The sequence below is a fragment of the Natator depressus genome, chromosome 4 (assembly GCF_965152275.1).
Source record: "Natator depressus isolate rNatDep1 chromosome 4, rNatDep2.hap1, whole genome shotgun sequence".
Taxonomy (NCBI): domain Eukaryota; kingdom Metazoa; phylum Chordata; order Testudines; family Cheloniidae; genus Natator; species Natator depressus.
In genome coordinates, this window is record NC_134237.1 from 24,632,631 (window position 1) to 24,656,086 (window position 23,456).

Genomic DNA, 23,456 nt, shown 5'->3' on the forward strand with positions numbered 1-23,456 from the left:
GTGTTGTAGTTTGTAGTAGTAAAGACATTTGAAAATAATTGGCTACTTCCGGTGTTCTATGAGCCAAGCTTATTGTTTTCATTAAGCGGTGAATGGCTGTTGTCTCAAACACTCTTTAAGTAGGATACATCTTAAATGGATCTCCAAAGAAAGCCTATTTTCAAAATCATGACCATTTGAAATTAATGAGTAATTGCTATGTAAGCCATTATATATGTAGCAATGCAGAAAGAGGCTATCCAAGGGTCAGTAGACTTAATTTCATCACTTAGGTCCTGCATTTATTGTCACTGAGCTAGCGTAGATCCTCATTTTCCTGGTGGTGTAGCTCTTTCCTTGGCTAAAATCAGTCACTTGTGTCATCCACTTCTGAACCCCAGAAGAGGGGAGAGTTTGATTGCCGTTGCAGTTTATGACAGGTTTCAGAGTAACAGCCGTGTTAGTCTGTATTCGCAAAAAGAAAAGGAGGACTTGCGGCACCTTAGAGACTAACCAATTTATTTGAGCGTGAGCTTTCGTGAGCTACAGCTCACTTCATCGGATGCATCGATGAAGTGAGCTGTAGCTCACGAAAGCTTATGCTCAAATAAATTGGTTAGTCTCTAAGGTGCCACAAGTCCTCCTTTTCTTGTTACAGTTTATGAAGAAGCTGGAACTTGTTACTGAATGAAAGCCAGCCTTACTGCCTGTATGGCAGATTTCACAATGTAAAGTATAATGTTTGTAATTGTCATTTCATTCCTGTAATTAAAGTGCAAATTAGTCATGAGGCAATATACCAAACTGCTGTATCTTATTTGGTCTGTTGATTATTTCCCCATATAAAATTATTGTATTAAAATGTGGGCATTCCTTATGCTTCCTAATGTTGAAGTGTTTATAACTAATTTAGAAATTACTTTTAGGGATTTATCCATTCACTCCTTCAAGGATCACTCATTCAATAGTTTCCCAGGCAACTTTAGCCTGCAGAAAAGAATAGGTGTCCCAGATATCTGGAAATAGACATAATATGAAGCAGGTCAGTGGCGACAAGAGTCTTTAGGTTGTTCAGTTACATCTGTGAAAAGTTACCATGTCTTAATAGTGTCACAAATGTGTTTCTGGGGTTGCTTTAAAAAAAAAAAAAACCTTTTGAGGCAGGTGTGTTGTCAGTGTGACTGTTCCCATTAAAATGAGGGAAAATACATAACCTCAAAGTAATATGTGTGCAAAGTGGTTAATTTGGAATGTTGGTCTTTACTTTTCAGATGGAAAAAGAAATATTATATCACAAATTTGCATATTCTCCTTTAATATATGGCATTAAATATGAATAGTCAAATCTTGACGTGCTCTTGCTGATTAAAAGGCAGCCAACAGTATATTCTGAAATAAGTGTAATCTTCAGGTTTTTATTGGGAGCTTCAGCTAGTGTTAAAGTAATTCCCTTTCCTAGCCACCAACAAAGAAAAAAGAATATAAAGTAACTGTTCTACCAGAAATGAGGGTGTAAATCCAAACATGATTGAAAAATTCCCCAAAGGAGAGCAAGCTCCTGTGATGTCAAACTATTTCTCTGCATTTCGGGTCTCATATAGAACCCAGTGAAATCTGTGGGACTGTAGGAACTGAATTCAAGGACAGCCCCAGAAAATAATTGCAAAGGGCAAAATCCCTGTGGTTGTCATTGGGGCTAGTCCCCCCCCAAAAAAAAAAGTGGGGTGGAGGTGGACTGCACAAGTATCATTTTCTGTATTTTTAGTTCAGCCATCTCCTGGGTTGGTTTGAAAAAATGAGGGGAAAGGTGGATGAAGTGCCCACCTTCCCGCCAAAATCTGAAATTTGATCAAAATTTCTAAATTTACACAACTTCATGTAAATGGGACGGTGTGTGTAAATGGGGTGGAGGGTGGTGGGAGGCTTCTGATTGCCAATGATTTAATCCAAACAAAACTCTAGCAGACGTGTGTATATTTTACTGTTAGCTTACCATAGTTCCTTTAGTATGTAACCAAAGTAATTATTTTCCTTAGAGGCTATACACTGTGATACTGTGGGGATTTTTTATATTTATTTTCTCTGCTTAGTGTGCTACTTACATCTCTGCTTTCTTTTGCCTCAGAAAACTCTTGTTTGACAATCCTTTGGAAGCCTTACCTAAGTGTGCACCTCACCCACCTGCTGCTGTTCAGGTTTTAAGTGTCAGTAGCCAAGTAGCCACAGTGTCTAAAGTGGCATCTACTTACACTAGGTAGTGTTCCTTGTGTCACATGTTCTGTTTTAAGTATATCAGAAATTGCTGGAATCGTGATTTAAAAAAAAAATTCTTACATACTTTGCTTTTATCGTTAAATGAGGCTGTTTGTAAGCTGTCAAAGTTAAACCTTGAAAAAAGCTACTGTCATGAAGAAGCAGTTTGTGGCTGGTCCTATTTTTCTTGCTGCATTTTTTTGTTCATCTAGAAGATAATACAGTAGAAGAGTCCCTGTGCTGTGCTGCCTTTTACCAGTAGCATCTTGTCACAGATAAAAGCCCCTGTTAGAAATAGATAGCAACTATTGTTTGTTTTTTATTAAATAAAGAATTCCAGTTGCAATGCTTCTGCATATCTGGTCTCATAATAACTACTTGTTAAATTAATGTCAAATAGGAAAATAACTCAATCTGCAGAGTTGAGTGCTCCAGGTCCAGCAAGCTTAATGACACATGAAACTGGTGCAGAAAGTTCTCTATCTGATAAGCACACAGTAGCTACACAGACCTCTGAGCCACCCTTGCTCACAATTGCATCAATGGAGCCACCTTGTGCAGTCCAACGCGTGGAATCCATACCTTCGGTGCTTCCTGTTCCTGTCAGGTACACAAATCTTGGCCATGTTAAAATTGGAATGAAAATAATGTGGTTTCATCTCCATTTTAGGGCGTGATGCTATAAAATGTGCATTGCCATATTATCCACTAACATGGAGTTACTGGAGTAAAATACAGCAAAATGCTGTTTTGGTGAAGTGAAGTGCCGTAAAGGAATTAGTCCTTACGAAAATGATATGTTGACCTAGTGGTGAAATGCTTTTCTCCTGAAAAATGCAGTGAAGGGGAAAATTGGAGGAAGTTGATTTTTTTTTTAAATAGCAGTGGTTCAGTTCAATTTTCAAATAGACAAATTTGCAACAAGGAAACTTTGTAAGGCTTACTGCTATTAGTCAGTATCAGTAACCCTATACTAGACTTTGTTTTCTGGAAGGCAAGTGTTTTATTTTCTCAGATTTGTTTGGACTTCATGATCCTTGCTATCGTTCCCTAAAATGTGCTAGATGTGTGTATAATATTCTTTTACCCTCTCGATACTTTTTTGGGCAGGCATGATATGTTTGTGGCTTTTTTTGAAACAAGTCCTTTTGTTAAAATCTCAAGCTCTCAGTCTAGATCATCTTTAAGTCACATAAGGTAAAACTTATGGTGTGCACACAGCAGACTGTTAGGTGAACGCATGACAATATCTCTGTTTAAATCAAAGCTGTACTGCAAAATGCAGTTGTCATTCAGGTGTTTGGTTTCGTGATTTCTGAAGCAGACTGAAAAATGGAAAAACAAGTGTGTGGAAAATTTGAAGTTGTAGTTTTCCAGGGTTCTAAATAGACCTTTTAACATTTTTATTTTTTTCAAAATATTTTTCAATATATTTATCTTTGGGTTTTGTTTTTCTTTGTCTCTCCCCCTTTTCTTTTTATTCTCCTCCCTCCTGGGGACAATGATTGTAGCGGGGTGGGGGGGGAGAGGGGGAGAAAAAGTGGAGAAAAAGGTACAGAGGGAGGCAAATAGAAGGAAAACCTGAAAATATTCAATTTTTTTGGAAAAGTCAGTTTTTGTGATGTTTGTACCTTAATGTCTTTTTTTTTTTTTAAGGCTATTTTTGGTGTAATATTATGCTGATTCTGATTTTAAGGCGATCAGCAGAATAACTTTCAAATTCATTTTGATGCTCTTATGAAGAACTAGACAGAGAATCCAAGACCCTGATCCTACAACAAGCTCTGCGTGAGTGGACCCCTTTGCCCACGCTGAGTTAGTTGTAGGATAAGGGCGCAAGGTGGTGAATTGTTGTACTGGGTTAGATTTTTTAACTGAAAGCTGAATTGATCACTTAAGAGTCTTGTTCATGAGAAAAATCAGTTTTTCCATATTAGGGTTTAAGGGCCCAATGAAGTCAACAGAGAAGTCTTTCCACCAACTTGTGTAGAAGTGGCATCTTAATGATGGCACAGTTTTCAGTGATTACTTCAAGCTGCTTCTACTGTTTCTTGGTTGAGATCTCTTTCCTTTCTCTCTGTTTCCTCCCTTTTTCAATGAAAGCTTCTACACTAGAAAAGCACTGCCTGAAAATCCATTGGAAGATCTGCCAAAGTTTTCTCCCATCCCTGTTCCTTCTCCTTCCAGGCAGAGCTCAAAAGTTATGAGCAGTGCTGCTGCTGCCGTGTCTGCTGCTATCGCTGTGCGGGCCAGGTAGAGACCAGCTGTAAAACGGAAAAAATGTTATCAATCCGTTTCAAAAAGCTCGTGCTCATAGAGGAGTTAACTGGGAGAGATGTAAAATCAGAAACGTTAACTTTCACGTTAGCAGTACGCGTATGGGGTTAGAATAGAGCCAAGGCTCCTGTTTTACTCCCAGCTCTGCTACTGGCTGAGTCTGGGGCAATAACTTAAACTTTTCTGGGTCTCGTGATGCCCATTTTCTATCTGGATAAATTAATACCACCTTGCCTTGCATGGTGGTTAAGGATTAATTGATATTTTATTAACAGATTTTAGATCCTTAGATGTCATAGGCTATACTGCTACATTTTATGGCTATCTAAACAGTTATTATGTTTTCCATTATTAAATGATTTTGCAGACACTGAAGCAGTTTCTCAAGGAGGAGTGATCACTTTCCAGTTATAATTCTTGTCACACTCTTATGGAAACTGTTGGGAAGCTCAGCTCTCACATGTTATTTTAGTAGTTCCTGTCAGTTTTCAAGTTTATGTGGATAGCTAGTGTATTTACCAGGTCTTTCTAAATGCTTGCTAGACTCTCCGATCCTAATGTCTACCGTTCACTCTTGGATGCCCTTCTCATCACCCCTATCACTAAACCACCTCCTCTACAAAGTGTCAGGCCCTCAAGGAAATCAACGAGTGCTTTGGAGTTGCAAAAGAAAGAGAGGTATTGTATGAGAGTGATGCTCTTTTGACACTGTAGGCTAATAAGACACGAGTTTCTGTATTGGTGTGGTTTCTGTTGACTTCATCTTCTAAATGATCTGTCTGATGTGCTCTCCTGCATGATATCACCGGTCCAGTATACTACTGAATCCACTTTGCAGAACTAATCTGCACTTTGGTGGTCCTAACATAGTTGATGTCCCATTAATTGAGCAAAAATTTCTTCCCTACAGCTGTGTGATTTTGAAGTACACGGTATTGTTTGTAATGCACAGTCTGTTTTAAGGAGGCATGACCACTCCAGGTAATTTATTGGAGAAGAAACAAAATACATTTACTTGGGACTTCTAGTATGAGTGAGATATTTGCAACAGTTTCATGAGCAAGAAAGCCACATGTTAAGCTATTGGAACAAAGAACTTCCATTTCTCAAAGGTTGACTTTTCATATATAAAAACAAAGAACTGGCATGTGGTACAGCAAATAAATATTTGTAAATATAATTGCCATTTATACCCTTTGTTCAAGTGCTGGTGAGGTTAGATGTACCAGGACCTTTTGTTCTCGGTTCCCAACTGCAACTATGTTAGAATCAGCTTCCTTGGAAGCTACTGTTATCTAATGGACTTCATCCACAAAGCCAGAAATCTGTATTGGTGTTTTTATATGGCAATGGTTCGTTAGTTGTGTTCAGCAAATACCTGACAGGGGAACTTCCAGATGGATAACACTGCACTTACCAGCACAGTTTCTCTTGGATATAGAACTTGAAGGAGACAGAGTCCAATTTTTTGGTGCAGTTGAGCTCCACTTGCTGCAAAAGCTGCGGGGGGGTGAGGCAAAGGTGCATTTTTTTCTCCCCTATTCTAGGGCTGCTGGCATCACTTTGGATCTCAGCAAAAGTTAAATCAGCCTCAGTTTTTGGGGAAGTTGCCAGATAAATTGTAGGCATGAGAGGAAAAATATCCTGAATCCATTTATTTTTGAAGATTCATATTTTGCTGCATCGACTTTTAAACAGAAAAGAAGAAAATTATTTTTGTTAGGGCAGGCTTCATGTTAGGTTCATATAGTCAATTGTTAAGAACCAGCTGTCTTTTTTCCTTTGTGACATCCTGTAGAGGTTAGTCTTGCATGGGCAGTAAAAGGAAAAGCCCTTTGGAAGTTTTGAAAGATTTTATACTACCATTGGCACATCTGAATGCATTGGGTGAAGTTCTGAAATCAATAGTATTGCCATTGACTTGAGTAGAACTGGGATTTCATCCATGTCTTTATTCCCTGCATCAGTAATGGAGTTCGCAGAAAGAAAAGGAGGACTTGCGGCACCTTAGAGACTAACCAATTTATTTGAGCATAAGCTTTCGTGAGCTACAGCTCACTTCATCGGATGCATTCAGTGGAAAATACAGTGGGGAGATTTATATACACAGAGAACATGAAACAGTGGGTGTTACCATACACACTGTAACGAGAGTGATCACTTAAGATGAGCTATTACCAGCAGGAGAGCAGCGGGGGGGCAGAGGGCGGAAACCTTTTGTAGTGATAATCAAGGTGGGCCATTTCCAGCAGTTGACAAGAATGTCTGAGGAGCGGTGGGGGTGGGAAATAAACATGGGGAAATAGTTCAGTCTCTTTGGTCACTCGATTACAGACCTAAAAGTTGCAATTCTTCAACAAAAAAACTTCAAAAACAGACTCCAATGAGAGACTGCTGAATTGGAATTAATTTGCAAACTGGATACAATTAACTTAGGCTTGAATAGCGACTGGGAGTGGATGGGTCATTACACAAAGTGAAACTATTTCCCCATGTTTATTTCCCCCACCGCACCGTTCCTCAGATGTTCTTGTCAACTGTTGGAGATGGCCCACCTTGATTATCACTACAAAAGGTTCCTCCCCTCCCCACCCCCCAGCTCTCCAGATGGAGGAGGAGGAGAGGTTTTTAAATGTTGTGCTACTGACTCACTCGAACACCATGAGAGGGAAGTGAAATTGGGAGTCAGCACTTGTACAGGGAGGGAGAATGAGGGGTAAACTTGGGGGCACATTAGCCATTCTTAGTTGCTTAAGAATTTTTCAAATTTTTTTTGCACTGAAAAACACCACTCAATCAAAACCTGAACTGTTTGTGGGGAACGGTCAGTTTCAACAAATTTCAAAATAGTCCAAACATCCCGTTTTGACATTTTCCAAGTGAAAAGTTTTGGTTTTTCAGTTCAGAATGACTCCTTGTTTTGAAATTTTACTTAATTTATACTAAAATAATTTTTAAAAAGAAAAGGTTGAAATTGAAACAGTGTTTTATAATTAGTTAAATAAAACATTTTGATTGACCCAAATTGAATTATTATTATTTTTTGGTTTGTTGGTTTATGAAAATTTGAGATTGCAACTTTGTTCCAGTTGAGGATGGGAACGTTGTTGCTTTTTTTTTAATTTTAAAATTTTTTATTTAATCCCAAAAATTCTTGCAGGATGGGAAAACCATTTCTTGGCCAGCCCTAGTCACTTCAGCTATTGGCCTTCCCCAAAAACTCTTCAAATTAATACCCAGAGAGCAGGAAACCCTGAATAAAACACTTTAAATAGTATCAACAGACTTTGTTTTTAAAGACTGTTTTTTCAGGCATTGAATTATTTTTAATTAGATAGTTTTTAAAAGAAATTCAAACCCGATCATGCCCCTTTAAGGATGTTTCAGTCTCTGAACTAGCTCAATTCTGAGCTCTGCAGGCAGGTATTGGTGTGGGGTCCTGGATGGTGGTATGACATTTGTGTATTTTTATTCTATTTAGTTGATTTAAATCAACAAAGCCATTTACTAATTTCACAGATTGGACGTGAACCAAGATTTGGGAAATGTAAAACAATCATCTGTCTGAGAATATTATATTTAAACTGCTACCTTGAGGGTTAGCTCAGAACAATGAAAGAGAAATTAGACCATAAATTACCCCCCCCAAAAAGGGAGGGGGGAAGACGTGTAACACTTCAGGACAAGACAGGACTTCTCCCTCATATCCTATAATCCCAGTGCAAATATGGATAAAAGGACTGCTTACCAATAGATGGAGCCAAGGAAACAAAACTTTGTGTCATCATTTGATAATACAAGAGAGTCGCCTGGCTGAGTTCAAACCAAATTAGTGTAAATATGCAAACATCTTCCATTTAAGATAAGCGCATATTATGGTAAAAATGGTAAATTATGACTGAGGACAACAGCCCTTATGAGATTTCAAAGAAATAAATCAGCAGAAATGAGAAATTAGCAATTAGAATGCATACGCAATACTTGCAATGTACATTGTCTTGAAATAATACATGCATAGGATGTAGCGCTGAAGATGGTTATTTTAAGCAGCAGTCCACATGATTGCACAACTTAATGGCTAGTAATCAGCTGTAATAGGAATTGTGCATCCTTAGCCAAAGAGAAGAAGGCACTAAATTATACAGTAGGAAAACCTTTCTAAAAATGGGACTGTTGCAACTTAGAACATAATGTGGGTAATGGAGCATGGACAGCTTTGTTGTTTTCTTTTTCTTAGACCCAGGTTAGATAAATCCATTTTGCGAAACATCAGATATATTGTGGCAAATGCAGCTCATTTATTTGAGTTGCTTGTTGTGGCTACAGCAAACTCAGGATTTTGGAAGGTAGTATTCCTTTGGGATCACACCATTTTGTTCTTTTTTATTTCTCTTCTCACCATCCCCCAAAGAGTCTTAATGTTAAGTTTTTCCATATTGTACACCTATCACAGGTTAGATGGGCCTAGCTCTCCTTTGGAACTCATTAATGCTACTACTCCACCACCCTGAGGTGGTTTGAGAGAGCCATTTGCTTTCTCCCCAACTACTACCACCTTACCTCCCTGGAGTTGGAGTATGTTGTTGCTATTGCACTGCCACACAGTATTAATCTCTGAAGTGACATTGATTTACAGTGCAGGCATTCTGTTGGTGTGTGGGACAGCACTAAATGTATGTTTTTCCTTGATGTACCAGAATTCTTTCCTTGGTATCTTCCTGCAGGGTTTTGCCCACATGCTCAGGGTCTAACTGATCACTATATTTGGGGTTGGGAAGGAATTTTCTCCCGGGTCAGACTGGCAAAGATCCTGGGGGGTTTTCATCTTCCTCCGCAGCATGGGTCACTTGCAGGTTTAAACTAATATAAATGGTGAATTCTCTCTAGCTTGAAGTCTTCACACCATGATTTGAGGACTTCAGTAACTCAGACATAGGTTAGGAGTCTTATCACAGGTGTGGGTGGGCGGGCGAGGTTCTGTGGCCTGCAATGTGCAGGAGATCAGACTAGATGATCACAATGGTCCCACCTGAGTCTATGTAGAATCATACAAATGTAGGTCTGAAAGGGACCTTGAGAAGTGATCAAGTCCAGTCCCTTGTGCTGTTGCAGGACCAAGTAAACCTAGACCATCCCTGACAGGACTTTGTGCAACCTGTTTTTAAAAACCTCTAGTGATGGGGATTCTACATCCACTTTTGGAAGCCTATTCCGTAGCTTAACTACCCTTCTAGTCAGGTTTTTCCTAATATCTAACCTAAATCTCACTTGCTGCAGATTAAGCCCGTTGTATCTTGTCCTGCCTTCACTATATATGGAGAATAACTGATCAACGTCCCCTTTATAACAGCCCTTTACATATTTGAAGACTGTTATCAGTAAGGCTAAGCTTTCAGTAAGACATCAGTAAGGCTAGGGTGCATGGCCCCAGCTGCAGCCCCCACTGAGCCCGGGATGCCGTGGGGCTCGAGTCCATAGCCCCGGCTGCAGTCCCTGCCAAGCCCTGGACACCACACGACTCGGGGTGCACGGCCCTGACTGCAGCCCCTGACAGAACTAAGCCATGGGGCTAGGGAGCATGTGTCCCTGGCTGCAGCCCCTGACAGAACGAGGCCACGGGGCCAGGGCATGCGTGTCCGACTGCAGCCCTCAACAGAAGCTGCGGGGTTGGGGCTGCAGGGTCCTGGTTCCAGCCAGCCTGTTTCAGGGCAGGGGCATACAGTCCCTCCTCTACCTCCTGAAGCCCTAGAAGTCACGGAGGACCAGTAAAGTCACGGAATCCATGACTGCCATGACCTCCATGACTAAATGGTCACCTTAGTTATCAGATCCCCCCCTCAGTCTACTTTTGTCAAGACTAAACATGCCCAGTATTTTGGCCTTTCCTCATATAAAAGGTTTAGAAAACCTGACCTCGTTGTTGTTGCTCTCCTCTGTACTCTCTCAAATTTGTCCACATCTTTCTTAAAGTGCGGTGCCCAGAATTGCGCACAGTGCTCTAGAGCAGAGTGGGACAATTACCTTCCATGTCTTGCATACAACATTTCTATTAATACACCCCAGAATGATATTCATCTTCTTTGCAACTGCTTCACGTTGGTGACTCGTATTCAATTTGTGATCCACCATAATCCCTGGATCCTTTTCAGCAGTGCTCCCACCTAACCAGTTATTCCCCAATTTGTAGTTGTGCATTTGATTTTCCCTTTCTAATTGAAGTAGTTTGCGCTTGTCTTTGTTGAATTTCATCTTGTTGTATTCAGAACAATTCTCAAATTTTGTCAAGGTCCTGTCCTCCAAAATGCTTGCAAGCCCTCCCTCTCAGCTTGGTGTCATCTCCATATTTTATAAGCATGTTCTCTGCTTCATTATCCGAGTCATTAATGAATATATTGAACAGTACCAGACTCAGGACTGACCTCTGCAGGACCCTGCTCAACACACCCTCCCAGTTTGATAGTAAACCATTAATAACTATTCTTTGAGTATGGTCTTTCAACCAATTGTGCACACACCTTACAGTAATTTCATCCATACCATATTTTCCTAGTTGAGTTATGAGAATGTTATGTGGGACTGTGTCAAAGCCTTTCTTAAAATCAAGATATCACCTCTACTGCTTTTTCCCCCTTCACCAACCCCCCGTCTCCTCCCCAGTAACCCTTCAAAGAAGTCTGGTTGGTTTGGCATGGTTTGTTCTAACAAATGCGTCCTGGCTATTCTATATAAGCACCTGGAGGATAATTGGATTATACACTGATTGTTTAATAATTAGTTCCAGTGTCTTTCCAGGTATCAAAGTTAGACTGGCTCATCTATAATTCTTCATATCCTCTTTGTTCCTCTTTTTAAAGATAGGTATCATGTTTGCCCTTCTCTAGGCTTCTGGAACCTCACCAGGAGTTCTGAAACATAATTGTTAATGGTTCTGAGATTGCTTCAGCTAGTTCCTGTGGTACCCAAACGTGAATTTCATCAGGCCCTGCCAACTTAAATACATCAAATTTGCTTAAATATTCTTTAACCTATTCTTTGCCTCTTTTGGCTTGCATTCCTTCAACCTGGTTGTTAATATTACTTGTGTTGAGTATCTGGTTACAATTAATCTTTTTAGTGAAGATTGAAGCAAAATAGGCATTAAACACCTCAGTCTTTTTGATGAAGTCAGTTATTGGCTCTCTTTCCCCACCTGCACTTGGCTTCATCTTTTTCTTGCTCCTGATGTATTTAAATAACATCTTCTTACTGCCTTTTGTGTCCCTTGTTAGATGTAAATCATTTTGTGCCTTAGCCTTTCTGGTTTTGTTCCTACATGCTTGTACTATCCTTTTGGACTCCTCCTTAGCAAACTGGCCATGTTTCCACTTTTTTGTAGGATTTCTTTTTGACTTTCAGGTCATTAAAGAACTCCTGATGGAGCCTTATTGGTCTCTCACCATTATTCCTGTGTTTCCTTCGATTCAGAGTAGCTGGCAGTTGGACCTTTAATATTGTCTCCCTGAGAAAATGCCATCTCTCCTGAACTACTTTCCTTAGATTTTCTTCCCAGGGGCCCTTCCCTATCAGTTCCGTTCTCTGAGTTTGTTAGGTTCACAACCAGTACCTCGCTGTTGGTCAGTATCAAGTCTAAAATTGCAGTCCCTCTGATTACATCCTTCACTTTCTGGATTAAAAAATTGTCCCCAATACATTGCAAAAATTTCTTGGAAATTTTGTGCTTTAGAATCATAAAATATTAGGGTTCGAAGAGACCTCGGGAGGTCATTTCGTCCAATCCCCTGCTCAAAGCAGGACCAACACCAGCTAAACCATCCCAGCCAGGGCTTTGTCAAGCTGGACCTTAAAAACCTCGAAGGATAGAGATTCCACCACCTGCCTAGGTAACCCTTTCCAGTGCTTCACCACCCTCCTAGTGAAATAGTGTTTCCTAATATCCAACCTAGACTTCCCCACTGCAACTTGATACCATTGCTTCTTGTTCTGTCATCTGCCACCACTGAGAACAGCCGAGCTCGATCCTCTTTGGAACCCCCTTTCAGGTAGTTGAAGGCTGCTATCAAATCCCCGCCCCCACTCCATTCTCTTCTACAGACTAAATAACCCCAGTTCCCTCAGCCCCCTAATTATTTTTGTTGCCCTCAACTGGAGACTCTCCAATTTGTCCATATCCCTTCTGTAGTGGGGGACCAAAACTGGACACAATACTGCAGGTGTGGCCTCACCAGTGCCGAATAGAGGGGAATAATCACTTCCCTCAATCTGCTGGCAATGCTCCTACTAATAAAGCCCAATATGCCTTTGGCCTTCATGGCAGCAAGGGCACACTGCTGACTCGTATCCAGTTTCTCGTCCACTGTAATCCCCAGGTCTTTTTCTGCAGAACTGCTGCTTAGGCAATCGGTCCCCAGCCTGTAGCAGTGCATGGGATTCTTCCTAAGTGCAGAACCTCATCAGATTTATTTTGGTACAATCCTCCAACTGGTCTGGGTCACTCTGGATCCTATCCCTACCCTTCAGCATATCTACCTCTCCCCCCAGTTTAGTGTCCTCTGCAAACTTGCTGAGGGTGCAATTAATCCCATCATCCAGATCATTAATAAAGATGTTGTACAAAACCAGCCCCAGGACCAATCCCTGGGGCACTCCGCTTGATACCGGCTGCCAACTAGACATCAACCTGTTGATCACTACCTGTTGAGCCAGCTTTCTATCCACCTTATAGTCCATTCATCCAATCCAGTCTACACTTTTTTAACTTGCTGGCAAGAATACTGTGGGAGACGGTGTCAAAAGCTTTGCTTAGGTCAAGATCTATCACATCCACCGCTTTCCCCATATCCACAGAGCCAGTTATCTCATCATAAAAGGCAATCAGATTGGTCAGGCATGACTTGCCCATGTTGACTGTTCTGATCACCTTCCTCTCCTCCAAGTGCTTCAGAATGGATTCCTTGAGGACCTGCTCCATGATTTTGCCAGGGACTGAAGTGAGGCTGACTGGTCTGTAGTTCCCTGGATTCTCTTTCTTCCCTTTTTAAAATATGGGCACTATATTTGCCTTTTTCCAGTCATCCAGGACCTCCCCCGGTCACCACGAATTTTCAAAGATAATGGCCAGTGGCTCTGCAATCACATCAGCCAACTCCCTCAGCACCCTTGGATGCATTAGATCTGGACCCGTGGACTTGTGCATGTCCAGCTTTTTTAAATAGTCTTTAACCTCTTCTTTTACCACTGAGCGCTGCTCACCTCCTCCCCATACTGTGTTGCCCAGTGCAGCAGTCTGGGAGCTGACCTTGTCTGCGAAGGCTGAGGCAAACAAAGCATTGCGGACTTCAGCTTTTTCCACATCATCTGTCACTACGTTGCCTCCCCCATTCAGTAAGGGTTTTGCCCTATTACTTGTCCAATAGATGTCTTGGTAGTTAGTCGCCCCTTACTCTCAGGTCTCGTGTTTTGGGTATGTCGTCTTTGTTCTAGAAGTGCCGCCTCCGCCTCTTTATGATCTGGTGGTCTGTGGTGGACCCCATTACCATAATGTCACCTCTGTTTATTACCCCTTTTATCATTGCCCAGAGACCCTCAGCTAGTCTGCCTCCCACCTCCTTCTGGACCTCAGAACAAGAGTATATATTCTTGCTCCTTAATGCAGCACCACTTCCCTTTTTACCCTGCCTGTCTTTTCTGAACTTTTCTATACTGACGTTACAGTCATGAGACCCTTCCCTACTATCTGTGAAGCAAAGGAGTGGCATTATCTGATATTCGCAAATTAAAATATAAAGCTTTTCCTAAAATTAACCCTTATAGCAACTGCTCTTGCTGAGTGGCAACATTTTAGAGGGAGCATAACAGGAACATGATGCAGCACTATCTGTACCTTTCTGCTTCACGTACCCGGTACGTTACAGCCTGCAGAATTAGCGAAAAGGAACGTACCATGTCCTCATAGGTTTTAAACTGGTGCATACTCTGGGGCTTCTGTTTGTTCTGAAAGAAGCTTTGAAGTTGATTTTCGAGTGCTGCTGATGTTGGGATTATATATGCTCCTTAACAGAACTTGATGTGAAAAACAGCATGAACAACATTGCCTCACCCATCCTATTTCTTTTTTAATCCTGGATGTTTTTTCCTTTACAAATCACTGGGACGTTGTTACTTTTAGCAACATATAAATATTTATATTCTTAATGTGAAATGTAAACACCTTTTTATAAAGATGAATGGGTTGGCGGGGAGATTAGGAATTTATTACAATTTCTCTTGACTTTTATCTCCATATTTTTGGCACCAGGTATTCTGCAGAACCATTCTGCAGGCAAATTACAATTATCTACGAACATTATGTAATGGTTTTTGCTTTTTTGCAAACCTTATGCGGATTGTAATAATGTATAGATTTTCGTCATCACCTCATGCTTGGTTTCTTGAGAAGCCACAGCATGGCAAGTCATTTCAGATCACATAGCTAGTCAGGATGGTCCCCAAAAATTTAAACCAGAATTTTAGCTGATTAAACTCGTTGCATATTTTTTACTTTAAAGTTGCAATGGTGTCCTTATGTAGAAGATTATCAGATTTCCTGAGGGGAAAGAGGTTGGGCCTGGCGGAAGAGGACAACAAAGCTTACTTTGGTTAAAAAATTCAAGGAGGTGACTAGCTATCCAAATTAGAGATCCATCCTGGGCTAAAACAGCCATGTTGATAAAGCAAGAAGGGGATAGAAAAAGGAAGTTAGGACATATGGAAGTGGTGGGAGTGAATTCTGTCCAGCAGTTAAAAATGTACTAAATTAACTCATTCCCTTATACATTTGATGTCTCTCTAGGTTAGGGTGTAATGGACATTTCCAGATATTCTGGAACATGGACTTAATCCTCCACTTCCCCTTCACTCGCCAAAGAAAAGCAGTTTGAACTCAATGATGCAGCCTATAGACACAATTAACTACATGTGTTTTTTCTGGAGACGTGCAATGAACAGCAAATGCAGGTTTCCCATCTTCTGTCTTGTAGGCCAGCTGCTAGCTTTGACACAATTTGTAATTGGTGTTCTGTCAGAGAAAACAGTAGGACGACATTTGGACAGCTAAGGACGAGTTGGGACACTTGCATTTAATCGAGAGTGCTGAATCAATTGAAGTAAAAGTCTCTTCTTTACTGTTGCATATACTTTCAGTTAATACGTGTTTCCCGTGATACTGCACATGATCTATTGATCTAGTAGGTGCACAGTTGCAACAAGTGATGGAGAGTCAGGATTCTTGGGGATAGTCTCAACTATCCCAATTTCTTGCTGTGTGGCTTTGGGTGAGTCACTACAATGATCTGTGGTTCAGTTTATAAAAAGGTAAAATAATGCTTCCCCACATTGACATGGCAAATGTACGATGAAAACGTCAGATTAAAGGTCCTTTTTCTTTCTCTCCTTCTTTAGTGTAAGATGAGCATTCCTATAAGTACAAATCTTCAGTAAAATTGTATGAGCATTTTATTCAAACATCTTTTTGTATGCAGCACAGTCTTGTTCTGCTTGAGATTCATATTTAACTATTATGTGGTAAGATTTAATACAATGGAAGATTTATGTTTTTATTAAACCATTCAGGTTTAGAAGTAATGAAACTGAATCAAGGCTATCCTATTCCATTTGGATTTGTGAGGCTCCAAGAAGGATGAGGTGCCTTATTTTTTTTCATGTTTTTATAACTCCCTCCCCCCCTCCCCCCTTGTCATAAGGGATTTGGTATTCTTCAGGGAAATTAACTACACAGGTTGCCGGGGCATATGGAGAAGACATTTGCAGACTGATGCTTAAACTTTCCGTAACCCCTTCTTTATACAAATTTGCTCAAGACTGCTGGGAGCTGTTTCTGGAAAGACACTGCTTCTAGGCGAGGAGATGGAGTTTAAACACCTTTCATACAGAATGGTGCGAGCAAAATATGCTACTCTGAAGGTGAAGTTTAGTGTGGTGTTCTTTTCAATGAAGATGGTGGTGATGGCTATTCACATCCAATCTCCAAGTCTGGAACAATGTGGTCAAGCAAATGTATCAGTCCCGGATATCAGTGCAAGGCATATTGTATAACGTTACTTCTCTGTTGGTTGCTATAAGCATGGAATTAATTCTCAATGAAAACTAAAATCAATTTTCTATCGTCTACCCCCATTCTCCCTAAGTGATGCAATTCCCTGTCATTCCTATTATTGTCAAAGAAATTACAGACCTTCGCTCAGAACAATTTCTGGAACTGAGATTAAGTAGCTGTACAGTTCTACACTGATGTTCTCAAAAAGGATGCTTTGATTCCTAACTCACTTGGTTAAAATGTAATGCTTTTTAATGCAGAAACCTGAGATTTCCAGAAGGCTACCTAAGCAGTCACTTAGAAGTGCATTTTGCTTGTGGCAAATGACACTTAGCAAGCTGGTTTAACTGCACACAAAGTAGTAATTTTTTTAAAAAAAATTGTACTGTACACAATAAAGGAAAGGACGGGATGCATGCCAAGTGGAAGAGATAACAAATGGTACTGGAAATGGGGATATGAAAATTTCAGATACCTTTGTATTTTAGAAGAGCATCTACTCCTTCAAAGCTCCCATTCATCAAGAAACTGTCATCTTTCCTAAGAAGCAGCAAGAAAGTAGGTTTTGTTAATAATTAAAAACAAAAAGCCATGTGCACCCTTGTCAGTTGGTAACAAAGACGACATTTTTATTTAGGACATTTTCAGAATTTGTGACTGTTACATCGCAGCTCCATGCATTCCAAAAGCGCTTCTGCCGCATTAGAAACTTCCACTTCTTCGTGGCTCTGAAAATATCTCTCGCTGCTGGAAACATCAGGGAGCAATAACATGTCTATCTAAATGCAATTTTGTTTCAGTTCTTTGAAAGTCTGAATGATTTTATTGGCTGCCCCCTGTGGAAAACTGGGGTGTACCAGACTGAGGCATTCCTCGTTACACACGTAATTAGGAAAGCCTAAGTCACGGGTGCTTTGAGTTAGTGTGTTTACAGGTAAATCAACTGGCTTCTTATTTCTGTAATCAGAGTTGAGGGGAAACAGCAGTAGATTATTAAAACAGTTAATCCCCACTAAATGACATCCAGTGAAAGGAACATTGTACTGTGTACATTTTTGGTCACTTCTCCCTGTGGGCTTGTAACACACAATTTCTGGAAGTTCAGTCAAGCCTTGGTAGTTCGTGCAGGGAAGTATGTGAAGTTCTACCTTACATTTACCCATTTTATTAGCATTAAATGTTATACAAACACATGACACATTCCTTCCTCATATAGGGGCACAGCTCGTGCTTTTTACAACAAGAAATCAGACTTAAGAATCATCTTCAGAATATGTATCTCTAATGCGCGTGTAACTTCCACTGAAGGGTGCAGTCCTGGCAATTGGATTCCATAAGCATTATGAGCTTATTTCTCTTTATTTTTCAGTTAAGCCTGTCAGTCAGTCCACTATATGCTTTAGTTTTATTCATATTTCTCAGCGTTAAGTCTCTAAATTAGACAGCAGCTTCTGACACTTGTTCAGTTTTGTCTTCATTCTCCTAATCATAATTTACAGTAAAGATCCAAAAGCAATTTGGGAGAAACTGGTGCTTGTCTCACACCTCACCGATCGTTATTTTATTCTGTTTCATTCTGGTTTTTAGATCACTCTCAACTACCATAGATTGAGTGCCTTTTAGCAGTGTTTTAAGCAACATGACTAACATCTGGCGTGCGGTTTGTTCTCTCCCTCATCCTCTTCCCCAAGTGAGAACTGTGTGTGCAGGGTAGTGTTTTGTTTTGGTCGGGGTTTCGTTGCTCATTTAGTTTGTTTTCAGTGTACATCCTGTTCTGATTTGCCTAGAGAAGACAAGTCAAAGAAGTGTGCCTTGCACTTCAGGCAAAAGATTTGTGATGACTCTTAATCCCAGTGGGAGTTAATTCCACAGTCTCAGCACAGAAGAGCTTAATCCTTATGGAAGAAAGTTACATTGTGCCAAAGTAGTGGAATGTCAACCTCTGTCTTGATCGCTGAGTTTTAAGTGCCCAGGCCATTGGACTGAGATCTTGAACTTAACTTGATAATAACCACCCTTTTTTTCCTGGTTTCAGAGTAGCAGCCGTGTTAGTCTGTATCCGCAAAAAGAAAAGGAGGACTTGTGGCGCCTTAGAGACTAACAAATTTATTTGAGCATAAGCTTTCGTGAGCTACAGCTCACTTCATCGGATGCATGCAGTGGAAAATACAGTGAGGAGATTTATATACACACAGAACATGAAAAAATGGGTGTTATCATACACACTGTAAGGAGAGTGATCACTTAAGATGAGCTATTACCAGCAGGGGATGGGGTGGCGGGAAGAAAACCTTTTGTAGTGATAATCAAGGTGGGCCATTTCCAGCAGTTAACAGGAACGTCTGAGGAACAGTGTGTGTGTGTGGGGGGGGGGAATAAACATGAGGAAACAGTTTTACTTTGTGTAATGACACATCCATTCCCAGTCTCTATTCAAGCCTAAGTTAATTGTATCCAGTTTGCAAATTAATTCCAATTCAGCAGTCTCTCGTTGGAGTCTGTTTTTGAAGTTTTTTTGTTGCAGAATTGCCACTTTTAGGTCTATAATCAAGTGACCAAAGTGACAGTCTCTACGTAAAAGAATAAATGGACACAAATCAGACATCAAGAATTATAATGTTCAAAAACCAGTCGGAGAACACTTCAATCTCTTTGGTCACTCGAACAGACAGAAGGAGCAGGAAGAGGTGTCTGAGTTCCATCTCAAGGGCTGCTGAAACCATGGCTTGGAACTTTTCTCTGTTAAGTTTCTCCCTTGGTTACATCTGGAGCACAGTATTGTGGACTCTGAGCATTCAAAAATCAGAAAACTAACTTAAAAACAACATTTTTCTTTTTTTTAAAAAAAGTATTGGTCTCTTTTTATTTGCCTTTTGGTTTTAAATGAAATCTGGGAGTCTCACTTCATCCCATGACTCCAGGAGCTGAAGCTTTAATAAAAACATAAAATATCATGAGATTGATTCAGATAGCAACAGCTGGCTATGACCCGCAGGCAGTGAGCTGTCATCATCTATATCTTGAGATGACTTGCAATTGCAGATATTTAACTTCACTATTTCTGTCCTGAGTGCTTTAGGCATTCCAAATTGCACTTCTATATATATTTCAAGTTTAGTATGGTTAAAGATGACTTGTGTATCCCTATATAAACAAAAATAAATCAATTGTTGCCCCCACAAAATAGAGCAGCAGCTGAAAGAGGTCTTAAAGACCGCAATTGTCCACTGGGTTTACCTCTGTCATCCCATACAAATGTATGTGTGTGTTTGTTTGTTTTTTAAATAGGATATTATAATGCAGCAAGCTGCTGTGTTTTCAACATCTGGTGCTTCCACTTTGGGAAGTTGCTTTTTCCATTTTTGAGCCAGATTCTCCAATGATGTAAGTTGGGTAGAATGAATGCAAGTCAATGGTGCTTATTGATAGCCTCTCAGAATCTGGCTCCACCTTGCTAATTTTTAAAAAACAAAGCTGTCTTTGTGCAAAGGAAGCTGTTGATTCAGTAGGATTTTCTTACGAGTGCTCTTGTATGAGGGAACATATTTTACTTTAAAGGTGGTTTGTCAGGTGGTGATTGGTTTTTGGAGTGGAGGGAAAGGAAACTGCTTCTATTTTTGCTAATGGAGGAAGAAAGAAAGTCTCTTGAGAAAATCCTCAAGTTATAATTGGGCTCTTGCCTGAGTGGCTGTGATGGTGGGTATATCATATCAACTTGACAGTCTAGGAGATGTGTTTTGAGCACTCTCATTCAGGAGGTCCTCAGTCTTCCCTAAATACACAACCCCATTAATCAATCTCTGACTGAATCATGGACTCAAATCAGAAAGGGATTTGTGGGGAAAATTAGCACTTGTAAGACTGGTTTCCATATTGACTGAGTTTTTAAGACAAGATGAATGTGATGTAAAGCTACTGGGGTGGGGAAAACTTGGAAGAGCCAAGGGAGCAGAAAAACAAATTGCTGTCAGCTTTGCTGAATAACTTTCATTTTTTGAGGCCTTTATGGGAGTAAGTTTACTTATATCTGAGGGGCCTGAGCCAAAACCCAATGAAAGGACTTCCATTGATTTCAGTGAGCTTTGGATCACCGCCTAAGTTATTACTATATTAGTGCTTGATTTTTTTTTTTTTTAAACAGGGCCTTAACCTCATTTTTCTTGTGGAACCAGTTTTTTTTTTTTTGCAGCACACCTTATATCATTTGGAGATTCTGCCTGATTTCTTGGTGCAATCAGGTGCTTAGGCATTCAGATAACATTTACACCAATAGGTAATTGCTCATGCTAAAAGGGAGGCTACGTTCACAAAACCCCCAAAACATAGGCGATGTCTACGCTTAAAACACAACAGCAACAGGAAGGGTTCTCCGATCATGGTAGTAAGTTCACCTCCCTGAGAGGCGATACCTAGGTCGAAGTAAGAATTCTTCTGTTGACATAGCACTGTCTACACTGGGGGTTAGGTTGGTATAGCTACACATCTCAAGGGTGTGGGTTTTTCACAATGCTGAGAGACGTAGCTGTGCTGATAAAAGTTTTCTGTGTAGACCAGCCCTTCGGCACGTACTGTGTTAATGAATTGCAAACCAAATACTGTCCAAATAAACAAGCATGCCGTCACTGTTTGGACTTCAAATTTATCATAAACATACAATGAAAATAGAAAAATGACACCTCCTGGAAAAATAATCTGCTGTTTAAAGGTCACTTTAAACTGTAACAACCCAAGTTGTTACAGGATCTTCCTAAAGAAAGCCAAATGGTGGCATTAAGGTCAAATGATCACGGACTGCTAACTTTTTTCTGTTATTTAATCTAAGTGAAATACAAAATGTGCTTCATCATACTAGTGAGATGCATGTAATACAGTCGTTAAGAGTCAGTATAAAAACAAAAGCAGGCACAGACTATGCTCATGCTGTCCTGGGGTATGGCTGAATTACCTACTTTTCTTCCTGTCGCTGTCTGCCACAGAAAGTGAAGACAGGCTATTATGAAAGGGTGATTTCCCCCCCCCCCCCCCCCCCCACTGGCCTTTGAAAGCGATAAGACTACAGGATATGCTTATCTTCTCTGATGGGAATTTCCACAGCATGGGACTCAGCAGTGAAAGTGCCTGTGTCTCCAGTTCATGAGTTATCCTAGCTCACTGTAGACATGAGCACCCAGGGGTCTGGGGATGGTAGTGGATGGAGAATTGTTTGTCTGGTCCAAGATGATGAAAAGTTTTAACTATCAGGATGGGGACCTTGAATGAATTGGACGCTGATCAGCAGTTGTAGAATCCAAGTCTTTGTGGTGTGCTCTTGGGCTGAGACTCTCCGCTGTACTTTAAGGTGGGGCAGGGGGGAAGGGCATGCTAGAGTGAGTTTAAGCCTCCTTTGTACTCTCTCAATGCTGAGCTGTTTCAGGGCCTAGAGACACTCTTTGGCATAATTGGGACAGCACTGAGGGGCTTTTTAACTTACAGCAGCCTACCCAGGCTACACTGTGGATAGCAGCACTGCTCAAAATTTCCACAGTGCTGCATGCTGCGGTCCAGACTGTGATGTGGCCCTCTCACCTCTTGATCCATGCCCTTGGCGCTCCCCCTATGCCAGGACTTGAGACAGGGTCATTGGAAGACATCTTTACAACTGTTTTCCATAGAATTTTCCTGGGAGAAGCACTCCCCCAGCTGGAATCAGGGCTTTTTGTGTCCCTTTATGCCACTCTGGCCCTTTTACCCACCGTAAAGGGGCTAGAACAGGCCTTCTCCTTCGACCTCATCTTTGCGATGAAAAAATGTGTTCTGAGTTTGACTTGGATAACTTGAGGTAAAAGCCTTGTGAGGATGAGGCAATTTGTCATTTTCTTGCAAGTTAGCAGGTTAAGTTTTAAGGCCCTGGGGGAACCCAGGGTTTAACTCAACCAACTCACTTATGTGAAAACTACAAATTGGCTTTCGTCACTAGAATTTTGCTCAAGTTAAAAATAGACCTTTTTTCATAGTTAAGACAAGGCCTACGTGTCTAATCCTCATCAGTAGATGGGCTACTATTTAATCATGTCCTTTCTGACTGTCTTCAAATATACACACTTTGGTACTACAGATCCTTAACACCTCCTTAAAGCCTGCTGTTGAAAGGGTGTATATTTTAAGCTTCTAAAGAATCAGTAATCTGTGGATTTGTGCCTCCAACAATTTTTTGACAAACATATTAACGCTACAGAACATGGGGGTTTCCTTTTTATGCTCAGTATGGCACTGCACATACATACAATAAATAGTAAATCAGTCACCAGGGCAGCTGATCACAGCTATTCCGATAATTAAAGGTTTGTGTAATTGCAATAACTGCTGTAAATACAATGAGGTGAACTGAGGATTTGGTTTTAACTTAAGTCTGAATTTCCTTGTTTGTGGATTAGGCACATGAAATATTGACACTTCACTGTTACTGGCAAACAGAAGGCGAGGTCACTAGTTCATAATGAGGGATAGCGCTGGAGAGTATTAAAATTCTTTTTTTTTTTTATAGACAAGTCATTATTGTGCACATGTATTAACTAGTTTTCACTAAAAAGTCTCAGGGATTTTTACGAGACAAACTTGGTATCATATGCTAATACCAAGCATAGCTGTGTTTCAGTACGTGGCAGTCAATCCACATGTGCTGTAGAGTTGTAAAGTTTATAGGATTTCAAAGGTGTTAGAATTTCAGATTTCAAGGAGGGACAAAATATGGATGTGGCTTTGGCTCTGTTGTGCCATGTCTTTGTGTTACAGAAATAGTTAATGTTTCCTGCTGTTTGTGGTTCTATTCGTTTACAAATTACTTTCCTTAGCAAGTATAGTATTATTTTAAAGGTTT

General features: G+C 40.5%; 1 protein-coding gene across 21 annotated transcripts in view; it reads left to right on the forward strand.

Moving 5' to 3' along the window:
* Nucleotides 1–23,456, forward strand: part of PDLIM5 (PDZ and LIM domain 5) — a 185,022-nt gene that overhangs the window by 120,834 nt on the left and 40,732 nt on the right. For 14 of the 21 annotated variants that reach the window (XM_074950615.1, XM_074950611.1, XM_074950621.1 and 11 more), the window contains 4 exons: nt 2,105–2,233; nt 2,633–2,839; nt 4,336–4,485; nt 5,053–5,187. The exons of 4 other annotated variants lie outside the window; for them this stretch is intronic. In XM_074950615.1, the coding sequence (XP_074806716.1) occupies nt 2,105–2,233; nt 2,633–2,839; nt 4,336–4,485; nt 5,053–5,187 (621 nt within the window). Of the gene's footprint in view, nt 1–2,104; nt 2,234–2,632; nt 2,840–3,342; nt 3,430–4,335; nt 4,486–5,052; nt 5,188–23,456 lie in introns of all 21 variants that reach the window. 3 more of the 21 variants (XM_074950635.1, XM_074950620.1, XM_074950623.1) reach the window with 3 other exon arrangements.